The sequence below is a fragment of the Poromitra crassiceps genome (assembly GCF_964638095.1).
Source record: "Poromitra crassiceps genome assembly, chromosome: 1".
Lineage (NCBI taxonomy): Eukaryota > Metazoa > Chordata > Actinopteri > Beryciformes > Melamphaidae > Poromitra > Poromitra crassiceps.
The window spans coordinates 59,385,765-59,406,718 of record NC_139623.1 but is presented as its reverse complement, the minus strand read 5'-3'; the positions used below and the strand labels follow the sequence as shown (position 1 = coordinate 59,406,718).

Here is a 20,954-nt window from a genome sequence, read left to right as displayed (position 1 = left end):
GATGTTGTAGGTATCTAGGTTCATGTTGAGGTTGTAGGTATCTGTGGGTTCATGTCGATGTTGTAGGTATCTAGGTTCATGTTGAGGTTGTATGTATCTGTGGGTTCATTTTGAGGTTGTAGGTATCTGTGGGTTCATGTTGAGGTTGTAGGTATCTAGGTTCATGTTGAGGTTGTAGGTATCTGTGGGTTCATGTCGATGTTGTAGGTATCTAGGTTCACGTTGAGGTTGTAGGTATCTGTGGGTTCATGTCGAGGTTGTAGGTATCTAGGTTCATGTTGAGGTTGTAGGTATCTAGGTTCATGTCGATGTTGTAGGTATCTAGGTTCATGTTGAGGTTGTAGGTATCTGTGGGTTCATGTCAATGTTGTAGGTATCTAGGTTCATGTTGAGGTTGTAGGTATCTGTGGGTTCATGTCGATGTTGTAGGTATCTAGGTTCATGTTGAGGTTGTAGGTATCTGTGGGTTCATGTCGAGGTTGTAGGTATCTAGGTTCATGTCGAGGTTGTAGGTATCTGTGGGTTCATGTTGAGGTTGTAGGTATCTGTGGGTTCATGTCGATGTTGTAGGTATCTAGGTTGAGGTTGTAGGTATCTGTGGGTTCATGTCGATGTTGTAGGTATCTAGGTTCATGTTGAGGTTGTAGGTATCTGTGGGTTCATGTCGATGTTGTAGGTATCTAGGTTCATGTTGAGGTTGTAGGTATCTGTGGGTTCATGTCGATGTTGTAGGTATCTAGGTTCATGTTGAGGTTGTAGGTATCTGTGGGTTCATGTCGAGGTTGTAGGTATCTAGGTTCATGTTGAGGTTGTATGTATCTGTGGGTTCATTTTGAGGTTGTAGGTATCTGTGGGTTCATGTTGAGGTTGTAGGTATCTAGGTTCATGTTGAGGTTGTAGGTATCTGTGGGTTCATGTCGATGTTGTAGGTATCTAGGTTCACGTTGAGGTTGTAGGTATCTGTGGGTTCATTTCGAGGTTGTAGGTATATAGGTTCATGTTGAGGTTGTAGGTATCTAGGTTCATGTCGATGTTGTAGGTATCTAGGTTCATGTTGAGGTTGTAGGTATCTGTGGGTTCATGTCGATGTTGTAGGTATCTAGGTTCATGTTGAGGTTGTAGGTATCTGTGGGTTCATGTCGATGTTGTAGGTATCTAGGTTCATGTTGAGGTTGTAGGTATCTGTGGGTTCATGTCGATGTTGTAGGTATCTAGGTTCATGTTGAGGTTGTAGGTATCTGTGGGTTCATGTCGAGGTTGTAGGTATCTAGGTTCATGTTGAGGTTGTAGGTATCTGTGGGTTCATGTCGATGTTGTAGGTATCTAGGTTCATGTTGAGGTTGTAGGTATCTGGGTTCATGTCGATGTTGTAGGTATCTAGGGTCATGTTGAAGTTGTAGGTATCTGTGGGTTCATGTCGATGTTGTAGGTATCTAGGTTCATGTTGAGGTTGTAGGTATCTGTGGGTTCATGTCGAGGTTGTAGGTATCTGTGGGTTCATGTCGATGTTGTAGGTATCTAGGTTCATGTTGAGGTTGTAGGTATCTGTGGGTTCATGGCGATGTTGTAGGTATCTAGGTTCATGTTGAGGTTGTAGGTATCTGTGGGTTCATGTCGAGGTTGTAGGTATCTAGGTTCATGTTGAGGTTGTAGGTATCTGTGGGTTCATGTCGATGTTGTAGGTATCTAGGTTCATGTTGAGGTTGTAGGTATCTGGGTTCATGTCGATGTTTGTAGGTATCTAGGTTCATGTTGAGGTTGTAGGTATCTGTGGGTTAATGTCGAGGTTGTAGGTATCTAGGCTCATTTTGAGGTTGTAGGTATCTGTGGGTTCATGTCGAGGTTGTAGGTATCTGTGGGTTCATGTCGATGTTGTAGGTATCTAGGTTCATGTTGAGGTTGTAGGTATCTGTGGGTTCATGTTGATGTTGTAGGTATCTAGGTTCATGTTGAGGTTGTAGGTATCTGTGGGTTCATGTCGATGTTGTAGGTATCTAGGTTCATGTTGAGGTTGTAGGTATCTGGGTTCATGTCGATGTTGTAGGTATCTAGGTTCATGTTGAGGTTGTAGGTATCTGTGGGTTCATGTCGATGTTGTAGGTATCTGTGGGTTCATGTTGAGGTTGTAGGTATCTGTGGGTTCATGTTGAGGTTGTAGGTATCTAGGTTCATGTTGAGGTTGTAGGTATCTAGGTTCATGTTGAGGTTGTAGGTATCTGTGGGTTCATGTCGATGTTGTAGGTATCTAGGTTCATGTTGAGGTTGTAGGTATCTGTGGGTTCATGTCGATGTTGTAGGTATCTAGGTTCATGTTGAGGTTGTAGGTATCTGTGGGTTCATGTCGATGTTGTAGGTATCTAGGTTCATGTTGAGGTTGTATGTATCTGTGGGTTCATTTTGAGGTTGTAGGTATCTGTGGGTTCATGTTGAGGTTGTAGGTATCTAGGTTCATGTTGAGGTTGTAGGTATCTGTGGGTTCATGTCGATGTTGTAGGTATCTAGGTTCATGTTGATGTTGTAGGTATCTGTGGGTTCATGTCGAGGTTGTAGGTATCTAGGTTCATGTTGAGGTTGTAGGTATTTAGTTTCATGTCGATGTTGTAGGTATCTAGGTTCATGTTTAGGTTGTAGGTATCTGTGGGTTCATGTCAATGTTGTAGGTATCTAGGTTCATGTTGAGGTTGTAGGTATCTGTGGGTTCATGTCGATGTTGTAGGTATCTAGGTTCATGTTGAGGTTGTAGGTATCTGTGGGTTCATGTCGAGGTTGTAGGTATCTAGGCTCATTTTGAGGTTGTAGGTATCTGTGGGTTCATGTCGAGGTTGTAGGTATCTGTGGGTTCATGTCGATGTTGTAGGTATCTAGGTTCATGTTGAGGTTGTAGGTATCTGTGGGTTCATGTTGATGTTGTAGGTATCTAGGTTCATGTTGAGGTTGTAGGTATCTGTGGGTTCATGTCGATGTTGTAGGTATCTAGGTTCATGTTGAGGTTGTAGGTATCTGTGGGTTCATGTCGATGTTGTAGGTATCTAGGTTCATGTTGAGGTTGTAGGTATCTGTGGGTTCATGTCGATGTTGTAGGTATCCGTTGGTTCATGTTGAGGTTGTAGGTATCTGTGGGTTCATGTTGAGGTTGTAGGTGTCTAGGTTCATGTTGAGGTTGTAGGTATCTAGGTTCATGTTGAGGTTGTAGGTATCTGGGTTCATGTCGATGTTGTAGGTATCTAGGTTCATGTTGAGGTTGTAGGTATCTGTGGGTTCATGTCGATGTTGTAGGTATCTAGGTTCATGTTGAGGTTGTATGTATCTGTGGGTTCATTTTGAGGTTGTAGGTATCTGTGGGTTCATGTTGAGGTTGTAGGTATCTAGGTTCATGTTGAGGTTTTAGGTATCTGTGGGTTCATGTCGATGTTGTAGGTATCTAGGTTCATGTTGAGGTTGTAGGTATCTGTGGGTTCATGTCGAGGTTGTAGGTATCTAGGTTCATGTTGAGGTTGTAGGTATCTAGGTTCATGTCGATGTTGTAGGTATCTAGGTTCATGTTGAGGTTGTAGGTATCTGTGGGTTCATGTCGAGGTTGTAGGTATCTAGGTTCATGTTGAGGTTGTAGGTATCTGTGGGTTCATGTCGATGTTGTAGGTATCTAGGTTCATGTTGAGGTTGTAGGTAGGGATGCATCGATTATAAATTTTGATGTACGATTATAGTCTGAGAAAAAACCACGATTATCACGGTTTCACGATTATTGTTATGGACGTATAAAAATCACATGAGCATTCTCTAAATAGAGGTTTTATTGTATTTCCCCCACAATCTTAACAGTTGCTGCCTTCCGGAATACTAATGCACGATATGGATTTTTACAGCCGATAGTATAGGCCTACGCTAACCGATAAATATTCTCCTGGCCAATAACCGATACGATAAACATACTATGTTACTTTTTTCACATTTTTGTATTTAAAAAAATAAGTTCTTAACCTGTATTTTATGCACACCTGGGATTAAAAAAAGAAGAAAGGGCAGATGTAGTGAGCAAAGATGGATGATTTAATATTCCATGGCTCTGACCTAATCAAATCTAACTGACATCACTATTGTGAACATAAAACAAACAACATTTCTGATATAATATGATTGTATTAGTAAAGTGTATCACTCACAATAGTCAATACAAAAAATATTTGATTATTATTTTATAGAAGCGAAAGCCTATAGCTGCTTAGTCTGCAGAAAAAAACACAAAAGGCATAGTAACATAGACTCTTATTGGCATGTTACTGGCAACTAAATGTGCCGTCTGAAATGAATTTTGCATTGGGGTCAGTTCTATTGAAGTGATGATGGGGCAGGCATGGAAAGCCTCACTATAAGCTATCATGTGTCGTTTCACTTTTTACTGGAAAATGCTCCCTCTGGATTAAAGAAAGGACACTCTGTGGTGTTGACTGGTGTTTGTTATGTAAATGTGCGCATTTGTTTTCCTTGTCTCAGTCAGATCATGACTGCCAAGCAGCTAGCTACGTTAGCTTCACGTTATTAGGCCTACATGTAACGTTAGCGGGTTGCTTTTGGAGTTGACACAAACCCTTGATGTTTCTTTTCGTGTAAAGCATGAGGTTCTCTATGGTTTAGGCCAGCGCTGGGAGCATGAAGTGCTTTAAATGCGGGGATGTTTGGTCACAACGAGCTTGAGGAACTATGTACGCTAGGCCATGGCCAGCTAGCTAACATTAGCCACAACAGCTAACGTTAACGTCAATGACTGTATGTTAACGCTAAACAAATCCGCTGCCTCTTCCCCACGTTTGGTTTAACATAACACCAGCTCAGACTTTCCCCTAATCTCAGAAACCTTGCGGGACATGTATTGCAACATTTATGTTGGGCTGGCATCCATGGCTAGGCTACAGACTGGCTACTACTGGGAGACATGGCAGCTGCCTGTGTTTGGTGCCTCCGCTAAATAGTCCGTGCGGAAACGAAGCGAGAGAGACAGGTTCCTCTCCTTCCAGCGCCGTCTGCGCCGCATGGGAGTTTAAACTGACGGACTGTTGTGAAACAAAACACTCGGTGTAGCGGAGCCTCTGCGGTTATATAACCGTGACGTTTTAAATCGCGGTTAATAGTCAAACCGGTTAACCCCTGCATCCCTAGTTGTAGGTATCTGTGGGTTGCAGAAGCGTACAATCTGACATTTTATGCGCATTCCCTGCATCCTTATTGTTCCTTGTTGAATGTTTATATCTCACACACACGCATGCACGCACGCATGCATGCATGCACGCACGCACGCACACACACACACACACACACACACACACACACTCTGGACGTCACCCAGCCATGCAAAACAAGCATTTGGCAGAGTTGAAGTGATGATTGAATGAAATGTGTATGGAGTGTGTCAGGCATGCTGATCTTGGACACACACACACACACACACACACACACACACACACATACACAGCTGTTTCCTCTGTCTGTCTCTCCGCCCAGAGAGATCGCGCCCCAAACCTTTCACATCCCCATGTTTCATATCTTCCTTTGCATCCGTCGGTGCTGCTCTCCGTCCCCGCGCTGCCTCGGCTCAGCTAAACAGCTGCTAATAGCTTTTAGGAAAGGTGTCATCCTCTCCACCCTTGTTTTGAACTGCTCTGACATCAAGCTACATCTCAACACCATGTGGAAAGAACTAAGGTTCATCATGTGAACACACAGAGGTCAAAGGCACATTTTGGTGGATGGCTATCACACCAAGGCCATAGAAAACCTTTTTTTGTTTATTTATTTATTTGTATTTATTTTGTGATACTGTGTATTTACTGTCAAATCTCAGAGGGTTTGGGTTAGGAATTGTAACGACACATTATGTAATAACTGCACATTATGTAATAAAATCGCAAAATGTAATAAAACCTCACTTTCAATATGTAATAACGACGCATTATGTAATAATATGCGCAATATGTAATAAATCGCCTGAACGCAAAATGTAATAACGTGTGACGCATTTTGTAATAAATGTATTACATATTGCGCAAATTATTACATAATGCGGGGGTTGCACAGAATGTGCAAATGTGTCTGTAGGCCTACTCATTTGTCAAAACCAGTCAAGCAACTAGATATAGGTTGTTCAGCTGATAACTGAATCTATGGGTGACAACAGTCCGATCAGGTAGGCTACACCTTCTCTCTCAGCTTGCTGTGGCACTTTTATTATGCCTCCGCCGGCGATAGCCAGGCCGGAGGCATTATGGATCCGGGTTGTCCGTCCGTCCGTCCGTTAGAGAGCTGCGCGGGCCTGAAATCTCGGCCCGAGCCCTCCCCGGCCCGTGACATGCAGGCCCGTGCCCGACCCGGCCTGGATGAGTCATGAAATGAATTGGGCCGAGCCCGTTGCGAGGCCCGACATCAATATCACGATATGACGACACATCTCTCTCTCCCTCTCTGTGCATGCCGCTGAACTCGTTGGTCCAAAACGTTGCTAGACTGTGTTGCCTAAAGACAAACACTGCAGCTTTCTCTCTGTCTCTCTCTCCCCCTCTCACACACGCTACCGTGGCCATCAAAATCCACACATATTGTCTCGAGAAAGAGCACGTTAGATCGTTTAATTGCCAACAGCAACAATGCCCACAAACTGAAACATTATGTCACTCAAGCATATATCGAAATTAAAACAGCAGACTTACCGTTTATAGCTGCATTGAATAACGTCACATTAGTGTCCTCACAATGTATGGTAGATGGGTTCGTTTTGAACAGGTTGAAATGAGCTTTCCCTACTGCAGTGGGGACTGTTTAACTCTCCCCTCGCAAACTTTGTTTTATGTCCATCGATCTTATTTCTCTCTCACGACACGGACACGGACACACGCGGCTTGTTTTGTTGTTGTTTTTTACGCTGACAGCATGCTGACTGAACGGTGGATTGTGGACTGGAGTGGCAGACTAACGTCACGGTGAGGGTGTGTGTGTCTGTGTGTGTGTGGCTGTGGCTAGGCGAGTGTCTGTGCAGTGTGCGCTCCTCCTCTTTGTCTGACTGCTCTGCTGTGTAAAATCAAGCGAGTAATACAACGTTATTTTATTTAATTATTGAAAAACGGCCCGACCCCGGCCCGGACCTATTAATTAAAAAAAAAGAAAAAACGAGCCCGGCCTTGGCCCGTATTGGCAGGCCCGAGGGGCCCGCGAGGGTACCCTCGGGTTTGCAGCTCTCTACCGTCCGTCCGTCCGTCCGATGTTTGTTAACGCGATATCTGAGGAACGCCTTGACGGAATTTCATCAAATTTGCCTCAAACATCGACTTAGACTCAAGGATGATCTGATTAGATTTTGGTAGTCAAAGGTCAAAGGTCAAGGTCACTGTGACCTCTCGAATGCCATTTTCAAGCTTGTTAACGCGATATCTCAGGAATACCTTAACGGAATTTAATCAAACTTGCCTCAAACATCTACTTAGACTCAAGGATGAACTGATTAGATTTTGGTGGTCAAAAGTCAAAGGTCAAGGTCACTGTGACCTCTCGAACGCCATTTTCAAGCTTGTTAACGTGATATCTCAGGAATGCCTTGACGAAATTTAATCAAACTTGTCTCAAACATCGACTTGGACTCAAGGATGAACTGATTACATTTTGCTGGTCAAAGGTCAAGGTCACTGTGACCTCTCAAACGCCATTTTCCAGCTTGTTAACGCCATATCTCACGAATGCCTTGATGGAATTTCATCAAATTTGCCTCAAACATCGCCTTAGACTCAAGGATGATCTGATTAGATTTTGGTGGTCAAAGGTCAAAGGTCAAGGTGAGCTCTCGAACGCCATTTTCAAGCTTGTTAACGCGATATCTCAGGAATGCCTTGACGGAATTTAATCAAACTTGTCTCAAACATCGACTTGGACTCAAGGATGAACTGATTACATTTTGGTGGTCAAAGTTCAAGGTCACTGTGACCTCTCAAAAGTACAAAAAGGCACGCACATCCAGTGAGGGATTTAAAGTCAGGTGCAGGACTGAAGTACAGATAAGTAATAAAAATAGAGTCCGCACACTGGCAGCTGCTCCCAAATATTTATTCGACCACAAAAAAGTGTGACGTTTCGGGCAAAGCCCTTCCAAAGACCTCTCACACACCCAATTTCCAAGCTCTGTAACGCAACATCACAGGAGCGCCTTGACGGAATCTCTTCCAATTTGCCTCAAACATCGACTTAGACTCAAGGATGATCTGATTAGATTTTGGTAGTCAAAGGTCAAAGGTCAAGGTCACTGTGACCTCTCAAATGCCATTTTCAAGCTTGTTAACGCGATATCTCAGGAATGCCTTAACGGAATTTAATCAAACTTGCCTCAAACATCGACTTAGACTCAAGGATGATCTGATTAGATTTTGGTAGTCAAAGGTCAAAGGTCAAGGTCACTGTGAGCTCTCAAATGCCATTTTCAAGCTTATTAACGCGATATTTCAGGAATGCCTTAACGGAATTTAATCAAACTTGCCTCAAACATCTACTTAGACTCAAGGATGAACTGATTAGATTTTGGTGGTCAAAAGTCAAAGGTCAAGGTCACTGTGACCTCTCGAACGCCATTTTCAAGCTTGTTAACGTGATATCTCAGGAATGCCTTGACGAAATTTAATCAAACTTGTCTCAAACATCGACTTGGACTCAAGGATGAACTGATTACATTTTGCTGCTCAAAGGTCAAGGTCAATGTGACCTCTCAAACGCCATTTTCCAGCTTGTTAACGCCATATCTCACGAATGCCTTGACGGAATTTCATCAAATTTGCCTCAAACATCGCCTTAGACTCAAGGATGATCTGATTAGATTTTGGTGGTCAAAGGTCAAAGGTCAGGGTGAGCTCTCGAACGCCATTTTCAAGCTTGTTAACGCGATATCTCAGGAATGCCTTGACGGAATTTAATCAAACTTGTCTCAAACATCGACTTGGACTCAAGGATGAACTGATTACATTTTGGTGGTCAAAGTTCAAGGTCACTGTGACCTCTCACACACCCAATTTCCAAGCTCTGTAACGCAACATCACAGGAGCCCCTTGACGGAATCTCTTCCAATTTGCCTCAAATGGCGATTTGGACTCCAGAATGAACTAATGGTGGAGGCATAAGTCTGCATTGCGGTCGTTCTAGTTTATGGTAAATCAGCGGGCATAGACTGTAAGACCCGACACTTGCATTTCAGTTCTGGCCTTTGATCTACAAGTGATAGAAGCGTGGTTGACATAGCCGAATTTACTGCCTCAATCTATAGATTACAGGGCCATTTAAACATAAGACATCCATTAAGAATTGAGGATTGCAGAGACGTTTATGAATTGTCTGATATTAGGCACAGGGTTTTTTGGCTGCCCAATTCTGTTCTTCGGGCTCTCCTCCGCACCGCACCCCACTCCTCCCCACCGCCCCCGCCCGCTCTACTCACCTTCGGCAACAACAAAAAAAGACTCCTCATGTCTAGAAAGGTAGATGTCCTATCCATAAACAATTTGTCACGTATTGAGCCAAGTGATACAGTAGGCTATGTCTAAGAAAGCGGACAGTGAAGCTTCAGATGTTTCAGCACCGAGGACAGCGCAAGGCGCTCTATGCATCGATTGATGAACATTTCAACACCACCGCCGATGGACAGCGACAGGCTGTCACAGACGATGGTCTGCCCATGTCACACACACCCTGTTGTGAAGCTTGATTAAAATATAAAAGCAAATCTCTAAATCTAAATCCTGCTTTGCAGATAAACATTTTATTCACATGCCTTTCAACATGTTGCCTTTGCCAGAGCCATTCAGGCGGTGTCTCCTCATATCATGGTCAATGGGTCAGCATGGCCGGGGCAAATCGGAATCCTAACACTGATAGACAATGATGGTAGATGACAGCCTAGCACTGAAATATTCTTACCGACGGTGTAAAGCATGTTATGGTTTCGCGTTTTACTGATGTTCATGAAAATTGGTGGAAGGGTGGTCCAATGGTCCAATGAGAAACCCATAGCCTATATTGACTGGTTTTGACACGAGGACAGACAAATTTGCACATTCCGGGTTAATTGATACGGGTCAACACTGTTAAAATGCTTTTTATGGTCAAATATATTTATTAGCCTACTCCCCCCCCCCCCAATGACAACTTCAGTGCATATTGTTACATAATGCGTCACTTATTACATTTTCAACCAGAATAAAGTGCAACCCCCACATTATGTAATAATTTGCGCAATATGTAATAAATTTATTACAAAATGCATCAAACGTTATTACATTTTGCGTTCAGGCGATTTATTACATATTGCGCATATTATTACATAATGTGTCGTTATTACATATTGAAAGTAAGGTTTTATTACATTTTGCGATTTTATTACATAATGTGCAGTTATTACATAATGCGTCGTTACAGGAATTTTTGCCTTTTTTTCTTCTCTTCTACTGATAGATGAGATGAAAACAAAATGGACTTACTGCATATTACGTTGTGATATTCTAATTGTAAAACTATTTTTAGTTGACTGATTTTTAGACTAGGAAAGCCACATTCCATGGAGCTGTATTGTTAAGAAATGGTGACAGGAGGCTGGTGAAACATTGTCTTGAAGACTTTTTACAACAATGGAAAATTATCTAAATTTGGCCATACCAGTGATAATTATAATAATTTTTGAGCATAGCACCTGTGTGTGTGCCGGGGGAGGGGGGTGTTCCCCATATAGCTATAGGTGCGTTCCCCCACTTCTCCAGATAGCACGACACCTCTGCACCACGCTGATAGACAACATATTTACAAATACACCTGAAAGCAAAATAACGGCTGGGCTACTGATAAATGACATAACTGATCACCTTCCTGTCTTTGCCATCTTTCATCACTTCTTCAAAACAAAAAAGTAAGTAGTTATTCTGATGTTTAATAATTACAGGAAACAGACTGTTGCTATACATAGAGTTGATGAAATCGGTTGTTTGTATGTTTCCGTGTGGGTTTAGTAAATCAATATTTATATCTCCACATACAATTTGCGCCTTGTTGTTGCTCAAGTTAAAAAACAATACCTGCTAAATGATCATTGAATGTATCCATACAGGATCCTGGCATTCAATATATACAGCTAATAACTATATTTTTTGATTTCGCTTTTTTGATTTCAGTTGTCAGACATTCCATAATATTTTATACAGTATTTGTCATACTTATAGTTTTAATCAATCTGCATTGTAAAGCAGTGTCCACATACAAGGCCACCCCTCCCCCCTTTTTATTGTTCCTGTTGTATATAACAGTTGCATATAACAACAGTTCCACCTGGCCATATCTATGTGTGTGTGTGTGTGTATATATATACCGGTATATATATATATATATATATATATATATATATATATATATATATATATATATATATATATGGAAATTGGAAAGTGAAAGTGAAAATAGTTTTTGTACTCTTCGGCTCTCCATAATACGTCATCATACTAATAATTCTGAACCACACATGTACACGCACGTGCGCACGCACGCACACACACACACACACCCCAAATGGTAAAAAAAAAATGGTAAATGGACTGCACTCTACCTCCTGAGCCACAGCCGCCTCACACCCCACCGCCATTACCCTTGACCCCCTGGCTGCACACACGCCAAAAACAGAGGAAGCAGCTTTGCAGCATTATTGAATCAGATAGGGCAGGTAGAGAGGGCGGAGCTAGAAGGAGCCTCCCCCGCCAACAATAACACCACTGGCGGGCCCAACACAACAGGGAGGTGGGGGAGGGGGGGAGGGAGGGGCAGATAGACGGTTCCCTTGTGCTCCCGTGTGTGACCCCGCCCGGCCTCCAGTCCAACACCTGCCAATTTTCCACAACGCACAGGAATCTAAAGAGATACAATGCACCCACAAACAATATGACAGGAATGTTGTTTTGGTGGAAAGCGGTGCAGTTGGTGTCATAGAAGACAGGCTGTCAGGTGAACTGCTTGGCTGGTCTTACTCTGCTGCCTGTGACCTGACACACACAGCCATCATGGTGTTACTCTGCTGCCTGTGACCTGACACACACAGCCATCATGGTGTTACTCTGCTGCCTGTGACCTGACACACACAGCCATCATGGTGTTACTCTGCTGCCTGTGACCTGACACACACAGCCATCATGGTGTTACTCTGCTGCCTGTGACCTGACACACACAGCCATCATGGTGTTACTCTGCTGCCTGTGACCTGACACACACAGCCATCATGGTGTTACTCTGCTGCCTGTGACCTGACACACACAGCAGCATCATGGTGTTACTCTGCTGCCTGTGACCTGACACACACAGCCATCATGGTGTTACTCTGCTGCCTGTGACCTGACACACACAGCCATCATGGTGTTACTCTGCTGCCTGTGACCTGACACACACAGCAGCATCATGGTGTTACTCTGCTGCCTGTGACCTGACACACACAGCAGCATCATGGTGTTACTCTGCTGCCTGTGACCTGACATACACAGCAGCATCATGGGTGTTGCTGCAAACGTGCTGCTGCCTCCAGAAATCATTAACGCATCTTAATGTCAACGATGACGAGCTGTTCAAACTCTTTAACTCACTGCAATTAGACTGTCATCATCTTTAATCTATCTGACACACATCACGCACACACACATACATGCACACACTCATTCCCAGTATATAGTTTATATTTTTTGGACTCTGTCCAATTAGCTTAGCACCATCTTCAGACTCTCAGCACTGAATAACCACATCTGTCTGTCTGTGTGCAGCTAATGCTAATGATGGAGAGAGAGAGAGATAGCTTGTGCCCATGTGTGTTTTTGTGTGCCTGACTCCAGTAATATGTGTCCTAACCCAGTAATATGTGTCCTAACACAGTAATATGTGTCCTAACACATGGCTTAAGACTGTTTTATGGTCACTGCAGTGAGCCAGGCAGATTTCTCTAGCAGCGCGTACCTGAAGATTTCTCTAGCAGCGTGTACCTGAAGATTTCTCTAGCAGCGTGTACCTGAAGATTTCTCTAGCAGCGTGTACCTGAAGATTTCTCTAGCAGCGCGTCCCTGAAGATTTCTCTAGCAGCGTGTACCTGAAGATTTCTCTAGCAGCGTGTACCTGAAGATTTCTCTAGCAGCGTGTACCTGAAGACTTCTCTAGCAGCGCGTACCTGAAGATTTCTCTAGCAGCGTGTACCTGAAGATTTCTCTAGCAGCGCGTACCTGAAGATTTCTCTAGCAGCGCGTACCTGAAGATTTCTCTAGCAGCGCGTACCTGAAGATTTCTCTAGCAGCGTGTACCTGAAGATTTCTCTAGCAGCGTGTACCTGAAGATTTCTCTAGCAGCGTGTACCTGAAGATTTCTCTAGCAGCGTGTACCTGAAGATTTCTCTAGCAGCGTGTACCTGAAGATTTCTCTAGCAGCGCGTACCTGAAGATTTCTCTAGCAGCGTGTACCTGAAGATTTCTCTAGCAGCGCGTACCTGAAGATTTCTCTAGCAGCGTGTACCTGAAGATTTCTCTAGCAGCGTGTACCTGAAGATTTCTCTAGCAGCGTGTACCTGAAGATTTCTCTAGCAGCGTGTACCTGAAGATTTCTCTAGCAGCGTGTACCTGAAGATTTATCTAGCAGCGTGTACCGCCGCACCTCAAAATTAAATCAATAAGTAAGGACACTGAGCCGTGTTTTCACCACATTTCTTGACCTAAACTTTGATTTGTAACTGTTCATTTTTAGTCATTTCAACAAGTAAATGTGTTGTTTTGTGAGAGATTAAAAGCAGCACAGAGTAGTACAAAAAACCTAAAAAACATATTAAAAGAAAATGCGGATTTAAAGAAAATATTTTTTCAATGTAGTTTTTCCCCCCAGACTTTTTTTTATCCCATTTTTATCCCCCATTAGTGCTAATTTTTTATTTATTTATCCTGGTTGCTACTCCACCCTCTGACTATCTGGGGAGAGCAGAAACTGGCTCCATGCTTCCTCCGAGACATGGGCAGTTAGCCAGCTGCTTCTTTTCACCTGACAGGGGAAGCTTCACCGGTAGGACATAGCACGTGGGAGGATCACGCCAGGATCCAACCAGAGCATGTGAGCGGAGTGGAGCGGTGATAATTACCGCTCCTCGCGCATGGAGCGGCCCTTTCCACCCGCTCCAGCGCTCAGGGCCGCTCCGCTCCAGGCCGCTCCCCGCACGATACAGATTTCACCCAGAGCGGCATGGCTCTCAGGCCATGTCCACACGGAGATGGAAGCGATCTTTTTTTTTTTCGTTTCAGAAAAGTTTTCCATAAACATGGAATCGTTTCAAGAAATGTGTGTATCCACATGAAACCACTGAATACCACTGAAACCACTGTAGAATAACAGAGAATAATGACAATCTCGTCAATAATGGCATACAACCTCTAGGGGCGCACAGTCTATAATGTGTATCTCACTGTAGCGAGCAGCTTAAACCCTTGGCTTTGTGGGGAGGTTTGCCATGTCGATGAATAAAATGATTAAACCTACAGTATACAGGCAAATGCAGAGCTGTTCAGCAGGGCTGATGGTCTCCCTGTAGCCTACAATATAGAACGTTAACTATCGGTGACGTTCCTGATATCATCCACTTCCATGATCTTTAGACATGTTGTTGCAAACACATCCCAGCATATTGGCCGCTCCTGCACATCACAGCACAGGCTAAATGATGCAACATAAATATACATTATATAAACTCATGGCATAAATGTGTTTTTATTGAAAAAGTCGCGTCAAGTAAGCTAAAGTCTTGTTGGAGTGGACACGAGCGGATATCACAGATATCACAGTGCAACCGTGTGTTCCTCAAACCTCTCACTTCCCTATTCACGTTGTATTTACGAGGGCTATATATAGGGCAAGCAAGTATGTCGGTTACACTCAGGGTTTACATTTCATTTCATTTCATTTTGTCCAATATTAAAATATTCCAGAATTGCATGTTGTATTAAAAATAAATATAATTTCTATCTAACACGTTAAGCCTGATTTTGTTTGTGTTATTGTAAAAATTTAGCCGCCGCTAAGCCTTCTGGGAAATATCCGATGAAGGGAGGGGAGGGGTGGATGGGAAGAGTCAGCTGTGTGGAGCCCTGAGGATGTTGTACACGCTGTTCTCCGTGTCCACTTGTTGCTGACGGTGGTAATAGAGGATCATTATATTTTGCTGCAAGATCTCCAACAGGCTCAGTAGCTACTGCCATGATTGTTATTGTTGCTGGTGGAGAGAGGTGGGGCTATGGCGTCATCGTTTCAGGAAAGATGCGTATGGGTTGTAAACACGGAAATGCAAGGGTGGCGTCTTCAGATTTAATCACTCTGGGACCCGGTTTGAAAAATTAGCGTATACTCCCAGAACGTATAGTCCCAGAACGCGGTTCCATCTGGACGAAACGTCTATATGACAAAAAACTTTAGCGGATACACCTAAACTCGTCTCCGTGTGGACATGGCCTCAGTATGCTGCGTAATTACGCACACAGCAGCTCCGCAGCGGAGATGCAGGTGGAAGGAAGGAATAAGTATACCGCTTATTACGTTTTTATGACATGAATAAACAAACGTTCTGTCTGTCTTCAGTCAGGGTCCATGAGTCTCTTCCTTCTCGTCTCGCAGCAGCTGGCAAGAAAATAGTGGGTGTGCACATGGCCACGCACCGATGCATTCTGGTTCGAACGTGTTGTGAGTGATACTGGCGCGGTACTGAGCGGGTGATCGGTGCCGCTCCAACTTTCGCTCCGGTACCACTCTGGTCCCTGCTCACCACTCAAGCCAAAATCCCCCCGCTCCACTCGCTCCACGCACCGCTCCGCTCACATGCTCTGATTCCAACGAGTTCCCCTCCCTCTGAACAGGCGCCCTGAACGACCAGAGGAGGCACCACTTCAGCGACCAGGATATTGCATGTTTTCGGTGAGGGGTTCCTATATGAAGGAGACCCCCAGGGGGCACGAGGAGAACATGCAAACTCCACACAGAAAGGCCCTTTTGACGACCCCACCCGGGGGGGGGGGGGGGTGTGGGCACTCGAGGACATGCGGACGGGCACACATTCGAATCGAACCCAGGACCTTCTAGCTGTGAGGCGACAGCGCTACCACTGCGCCACCGTTTGACGAAGTAAAACTATTTGTACAAGCATTTTACGAAATGTCTATGGGAAAATAAATGGCGGATAAAAAATCTCTGGTCCAGAAGCTGAAGCAGGAAGTAGGCGGTCACCTCTCTATAATGAGACCTTTAAGTAGGCAGTCAGCCATTGGCCGTCCTACAGCCAAATGGCAGCGAGATCATTATGCTGCAGCAGTGAGCGCCACTCTAATTGAACATGAAGCTGATAGATCCTCTCCTCTCACTGTACGTCTATATGACCTTCACATCGTGCTTTAAGTAGCCCCGCCCCCCACCCCACCTGTTTGTGCCAGAACGCTCACCACACATCAGCTATCACGGTGGAGACTTGAGGACTGAATGTGCCAATTAAGTAACAAGGCATGATTAAACAGTTTGGTAATAGAGCTACTTCCTATGGAGAATATGTCTGATAAGAAGTTTAAATGGCACTCGTGTTGTCAGCCCTTGTCTGCTCTTTTTCTTGTGGAAGAAGAAAGGAAGAGGCAGAGGTGAAACATCACTAAATGTGTGATATCACACAGTGACAGGTTCCTGAAGGCACATGGTTGCAGGCCCTGGTGTCTCAGGGGCTTAAGGCAACAGGGGGCAACAAAACTTCAATTTTATTGATATGGAAATGTTACTTTTTGTAATTGTAGGATTCGGGATGGGTATCGTTCCGGAGGGCGGATATTTCACTCAGCAGCACGGTCATGCAACCTAAATGAGGCACCTAATTCTGTGTTGCAATGCGGCACCCAACCCTATGTAACCCTTTCACAAAAAGGGATTTGAATTTCTAAGCATTTCATTTCCATTCTCTGTGTGTGTGTGTGTGTGTGTGTGTGTGTGTGTGTGTGTGTGTGTGTGTGTGTGTGTGTGTGTGTGTGTGTGTGTGTGTGTGTGTGTGTGTGTATGTGTGTGTATAGAGGGAGTGTGTGAGCTGTGGCTGACCAGTGAAGACACAGGAGCCTACGGTCGGGACATCGGCACAGACCTGCCCACCCTGCTGTGGAGACTGGTGGAGGAGATTCCTGAAGGAGCCATGCTGCGGCTGGGCATGACCAACCCCCCATACATCCTGGAACACCTGGAGGTACACAAACACACATGCACGCACACGCACACACACACACACACACACACACACTCATACTCCGGGAGTTATTTATTTTCAGTGTAGGGAGGGTTACTTTTAAAACATATTCCACTGCAGATTACTGAATGCATGCCCTAAAACAGGGGTGTCAGACTCATATTAGGTAGAGGGCCGGATTTGTTCAACTGAGACCTCATGGCGGCCGTTTTTTTTTTTTTTTACTAAAATCAATTCGACTCATTTACCCATTTACTTCACAAAAGAAATACTGCTCTTTCCATTTCTCTTGAAACTGCCTGCATTCCGTGTCAACCTTTCTCTTTTTCGACAGCATCTTGTTCAGGGGCGGACTGGGATCATAATTCAGGCCGGGCATTAGATACCAAGCAGGCCAGGCCGATACGGGCCGACGCACGTGCCGACGTCCGAAAAATTTGGGCCATTTAAAGCTCAATTTGGGCCGTTTGAAGCCAGATTTGGGCCGTTTGAAGCCCAATTTGGGTCGTTTAAAGCCAGATTTGGGCCGTTTGAAGCCCGATTTGGGCCGTTTGAAGCCCAATTTGGGCCAAGTCCAAGTATACAATGAGATGCACCCACTTTAACCCTGAATAAAGTAATACAACCACTAGTAAACCAGTAGGCGGCGGCTGGCCTGCTGTTCAGTGAGTGGCCTGACTGCGGGCACAATTTTTCTTTTTTTTTTTTTTTGCAGGCCAGGCCAGGCCACCGGGCATTTGCCCGACGTGCCGGATTATGCAGTCCGCGCCTGATCTTGTTGATTCTTTTGTTTTTTGGTAGGTAGCTGAATGCGCGATTCAATTCCAGCGTGGCATCATGGCGGCTTTGTTTACACCTGATGACCTACTGACATACTTCCTTGTAGTGCAGGTTAATTAACTTATGAATGAACTCTTAGCTTGCTTATTAGCCCCACGTAGTTCATGATAATGGGGTGCGAATTTAATAATAATAATAATAATAAAAAAATAAAAAATAAAAAATAAATAATATTCCAAAACATCTCGCGGGCCGGATGAAACCTGCCCGCGGGCCGGATCCGGCCGGCGGGCCCTATCTCTGACATCCCTGCCCTAAAATGTAATTTGTAACGTATTCCATTAGATAACTCAAATTAAATGCTTTGGATTACTTTAGGAATCTATTATAAAAGGGAGCAAGTTTTCTTTCTTTCTTTCTTTCTTTCTTTCTTTCTTTCTTTCTTTCTTTCTTTCTTTCTTTCTTTCTTTCTTTCTTTCTTTCTTTATTTGGTCAGGACAGTACACATGGTAAATGGTAAATGGCCTGCATTTATATAGCGCTTTTATCAAAAGTGCTTTACAATCAGTAGGTACATTCACCCATTCACACACCGATGGCAGCAGGCTACCACGCAGGGTGCTGGCACACCAACGGGAGCAATTTGGGGTTCAGTATCTTGCCCAAGGACACTTCGACATGCAGACTGGAGGAGGCGGGAATCGAACCACCGACCTCTTTTATCCAAAGCGATTAGTGGACGACCCGCTCTACCTCCTGAGCTACAGCCGCCCACATTAATAAACAGTTACCTATACAGAATCATATATGATAACAGTAAATATGTCGGATTTAGCTAACAGCTAATTTGCATCCGTAGTCCTCAAGACATAAAAACATACGAGATAAAAGACAACATCAAAACAGAAAACAGTAGAAAAAATGGCAGTAGAAACAACAACAATGTGGCCAAATAGACAATAATAGATAATAATGGTGCATTAAAAACTAAAGTGTGCGGGATAAAAGTGCGAAATTACAAAAGAATAAAGTGCAAGGGTAGAGACATATGAGGGCTTAATAGTTATGGTTGGTTATGGTTGCAGTGTTGATTTATTTTGACCCATTCCTTGAGGTTTATTTTGAAGGTTGGATATGTGGGGCATTCCCTTATTGCAACTGGGATGCTGTTCCAGATTTTCCCACCAGTGATAGATAGAACATTGTGACTGAAGGCGGTGCACCTGCGGAGAATCTCGCAGTCTCCTCTCTGGCAAGCCCTGGTGGTCATGCCTTCTACAGAGGAGGTGGCGTGAGACCATGAAGACATTTAAACACAAAACAGCCGTATCTAAAAGTTATGAAATTATCGAAATCTAAGAAATTGTGCTTTTTCAGGACATTACAAATGTGAAAGGAGCATGGCTTTTTATCATAGATTTGTAGAGAGAAGAGAGATTCAAGGGGGCAATGTTCTCTGTCTGAATTCTTGTCCCACTGATGATGTCACAGGAGTGTCATCGGTGATGTCATCAGTGATGTCATAAGAGCATAATCATCTTATGACATCACTGATGATGTTATAGGCACTGATGTAAACTTAAGGGACACACACACACACACACACACATGCGCTAATGTAAACTTAAGGGCAATAACATTTTGTGCGCAACACACATACACACACCCGCACGTGTGCCAATAGGGCAGGCGAGGCCACGCAGCAGCCGAGCTGCGGGCGAGGCCGCGCAGCAGCCGAGCTGCGCATGCGAGCTACAGGGCCAGCTCAGCGAGCTGCAGCGCGGGCGATGCTGCACAGCGGGGCGAGCCTAGGAATCGATGGCGAGTACTTCAAACTGTCTTGCTGAGCCCATTTGTCTGGCACTAATGTAATGCTGTGACCTTCTTTGTAAGTCAAATGTCTTTTATTTCCATGTCAACAACACATTCCTGAGACTGTCTTGGCTGTGTGTCCCTAGTCTCGCTAGCCAGCCTCTCTTCCTTTCTGTCAGAGAGTCTGGCGCTGTGGAAACAGGCAACAGGGATCAGCCTGCCCCTGCTCTAAAGCTGCTCTCCCATTCGAGCGGCTGTTTCGGTGGCAGCAGGATATCCGCTCCCCCGCTTGCAAGCTCTGTCATGCTCTGTTCATTGGCTCCGACCATATGTCAATCAGAGCGGCTTCCGCTCCCATGTGTGTCGCTGTAATGCTCCCGCCGAACGCTAACTAGCTAGCGTTGAAAGCTAACGGCAGAAACCTACAGGCTAACTCGTTGCTACACGCTGAAAATGGCAAGTTTTGAAGAAAATTTGGATTGTGCAATAAAGAAGGCTTGCTATTTTTTTTTAACTATTTTCCAAGGGCACTAACGCTAAGCACCGCCCAAGACGAGGCTGATTGGTTAACCCAAACAGAGCATTTTTTTCGCAATCCCACAATGGAAACCTGCGACGCCAGACTCTCTGACAGAAAGGAAGAGAGGCTGGCTAGCGAGACTAGTGTGTCCTTGACAGTTTTTAAAATCTGTTTATGGGGAAATGTTTGCCTCGTGTATGTTTGCGCAAATAAAACAAAACAAACAGATAAAGTAATCCCTTAAAGTAATATATTTTTAAAGACAGTAACTATATTCACAATTACCACAATTTAACTGTAATGGAATACAATTACTCATATTTAGTATTTTAAATATTGTATTTTAAATACTGTACATGTATTCCGTTACTCCCAAACCCTGTTTATAATACATCATAGCTGGAACTAAATTAGACGTTTTTCTGTTTTGCCATTGTGTCGTTATCTTCTCTGATAGTCTCCTATCTTCCCAATGAGCAAATCAAATGGCTTTGCCCACATTCAGTAAACGGCCTGTCTTTTCTGTTTTGCTAACCAAGCAGTTTAGCTGTTGTAACCTTAGCGCTCACA

The 20,954-nt window shown here is 44.1% G+C and overlaps 1 protein-coding gene across 1 annotated transcript in view; it reads left to right on the top strand.

The window, feature by feature from the left end:
- The window catches only part of cdkal1 (CDK5 regulatory subunit associated protein 1-like 1), a 689,646-nt gene that overhangs the window by 367,028 nt on the left and 301,664 nt on the right, over positions 1-20,954 (top strand). The window contains exon 9 of the mRNA XM_083636399.1: positions 17,106-17,272. Within this exon, the coding sequence (XP_083492525.1) occupies positions 17,106-17,272 (167 nt within the window). The remainder of the gene's footprint in view (positions 1-17,105; positions 17,273-20,954) is intronic.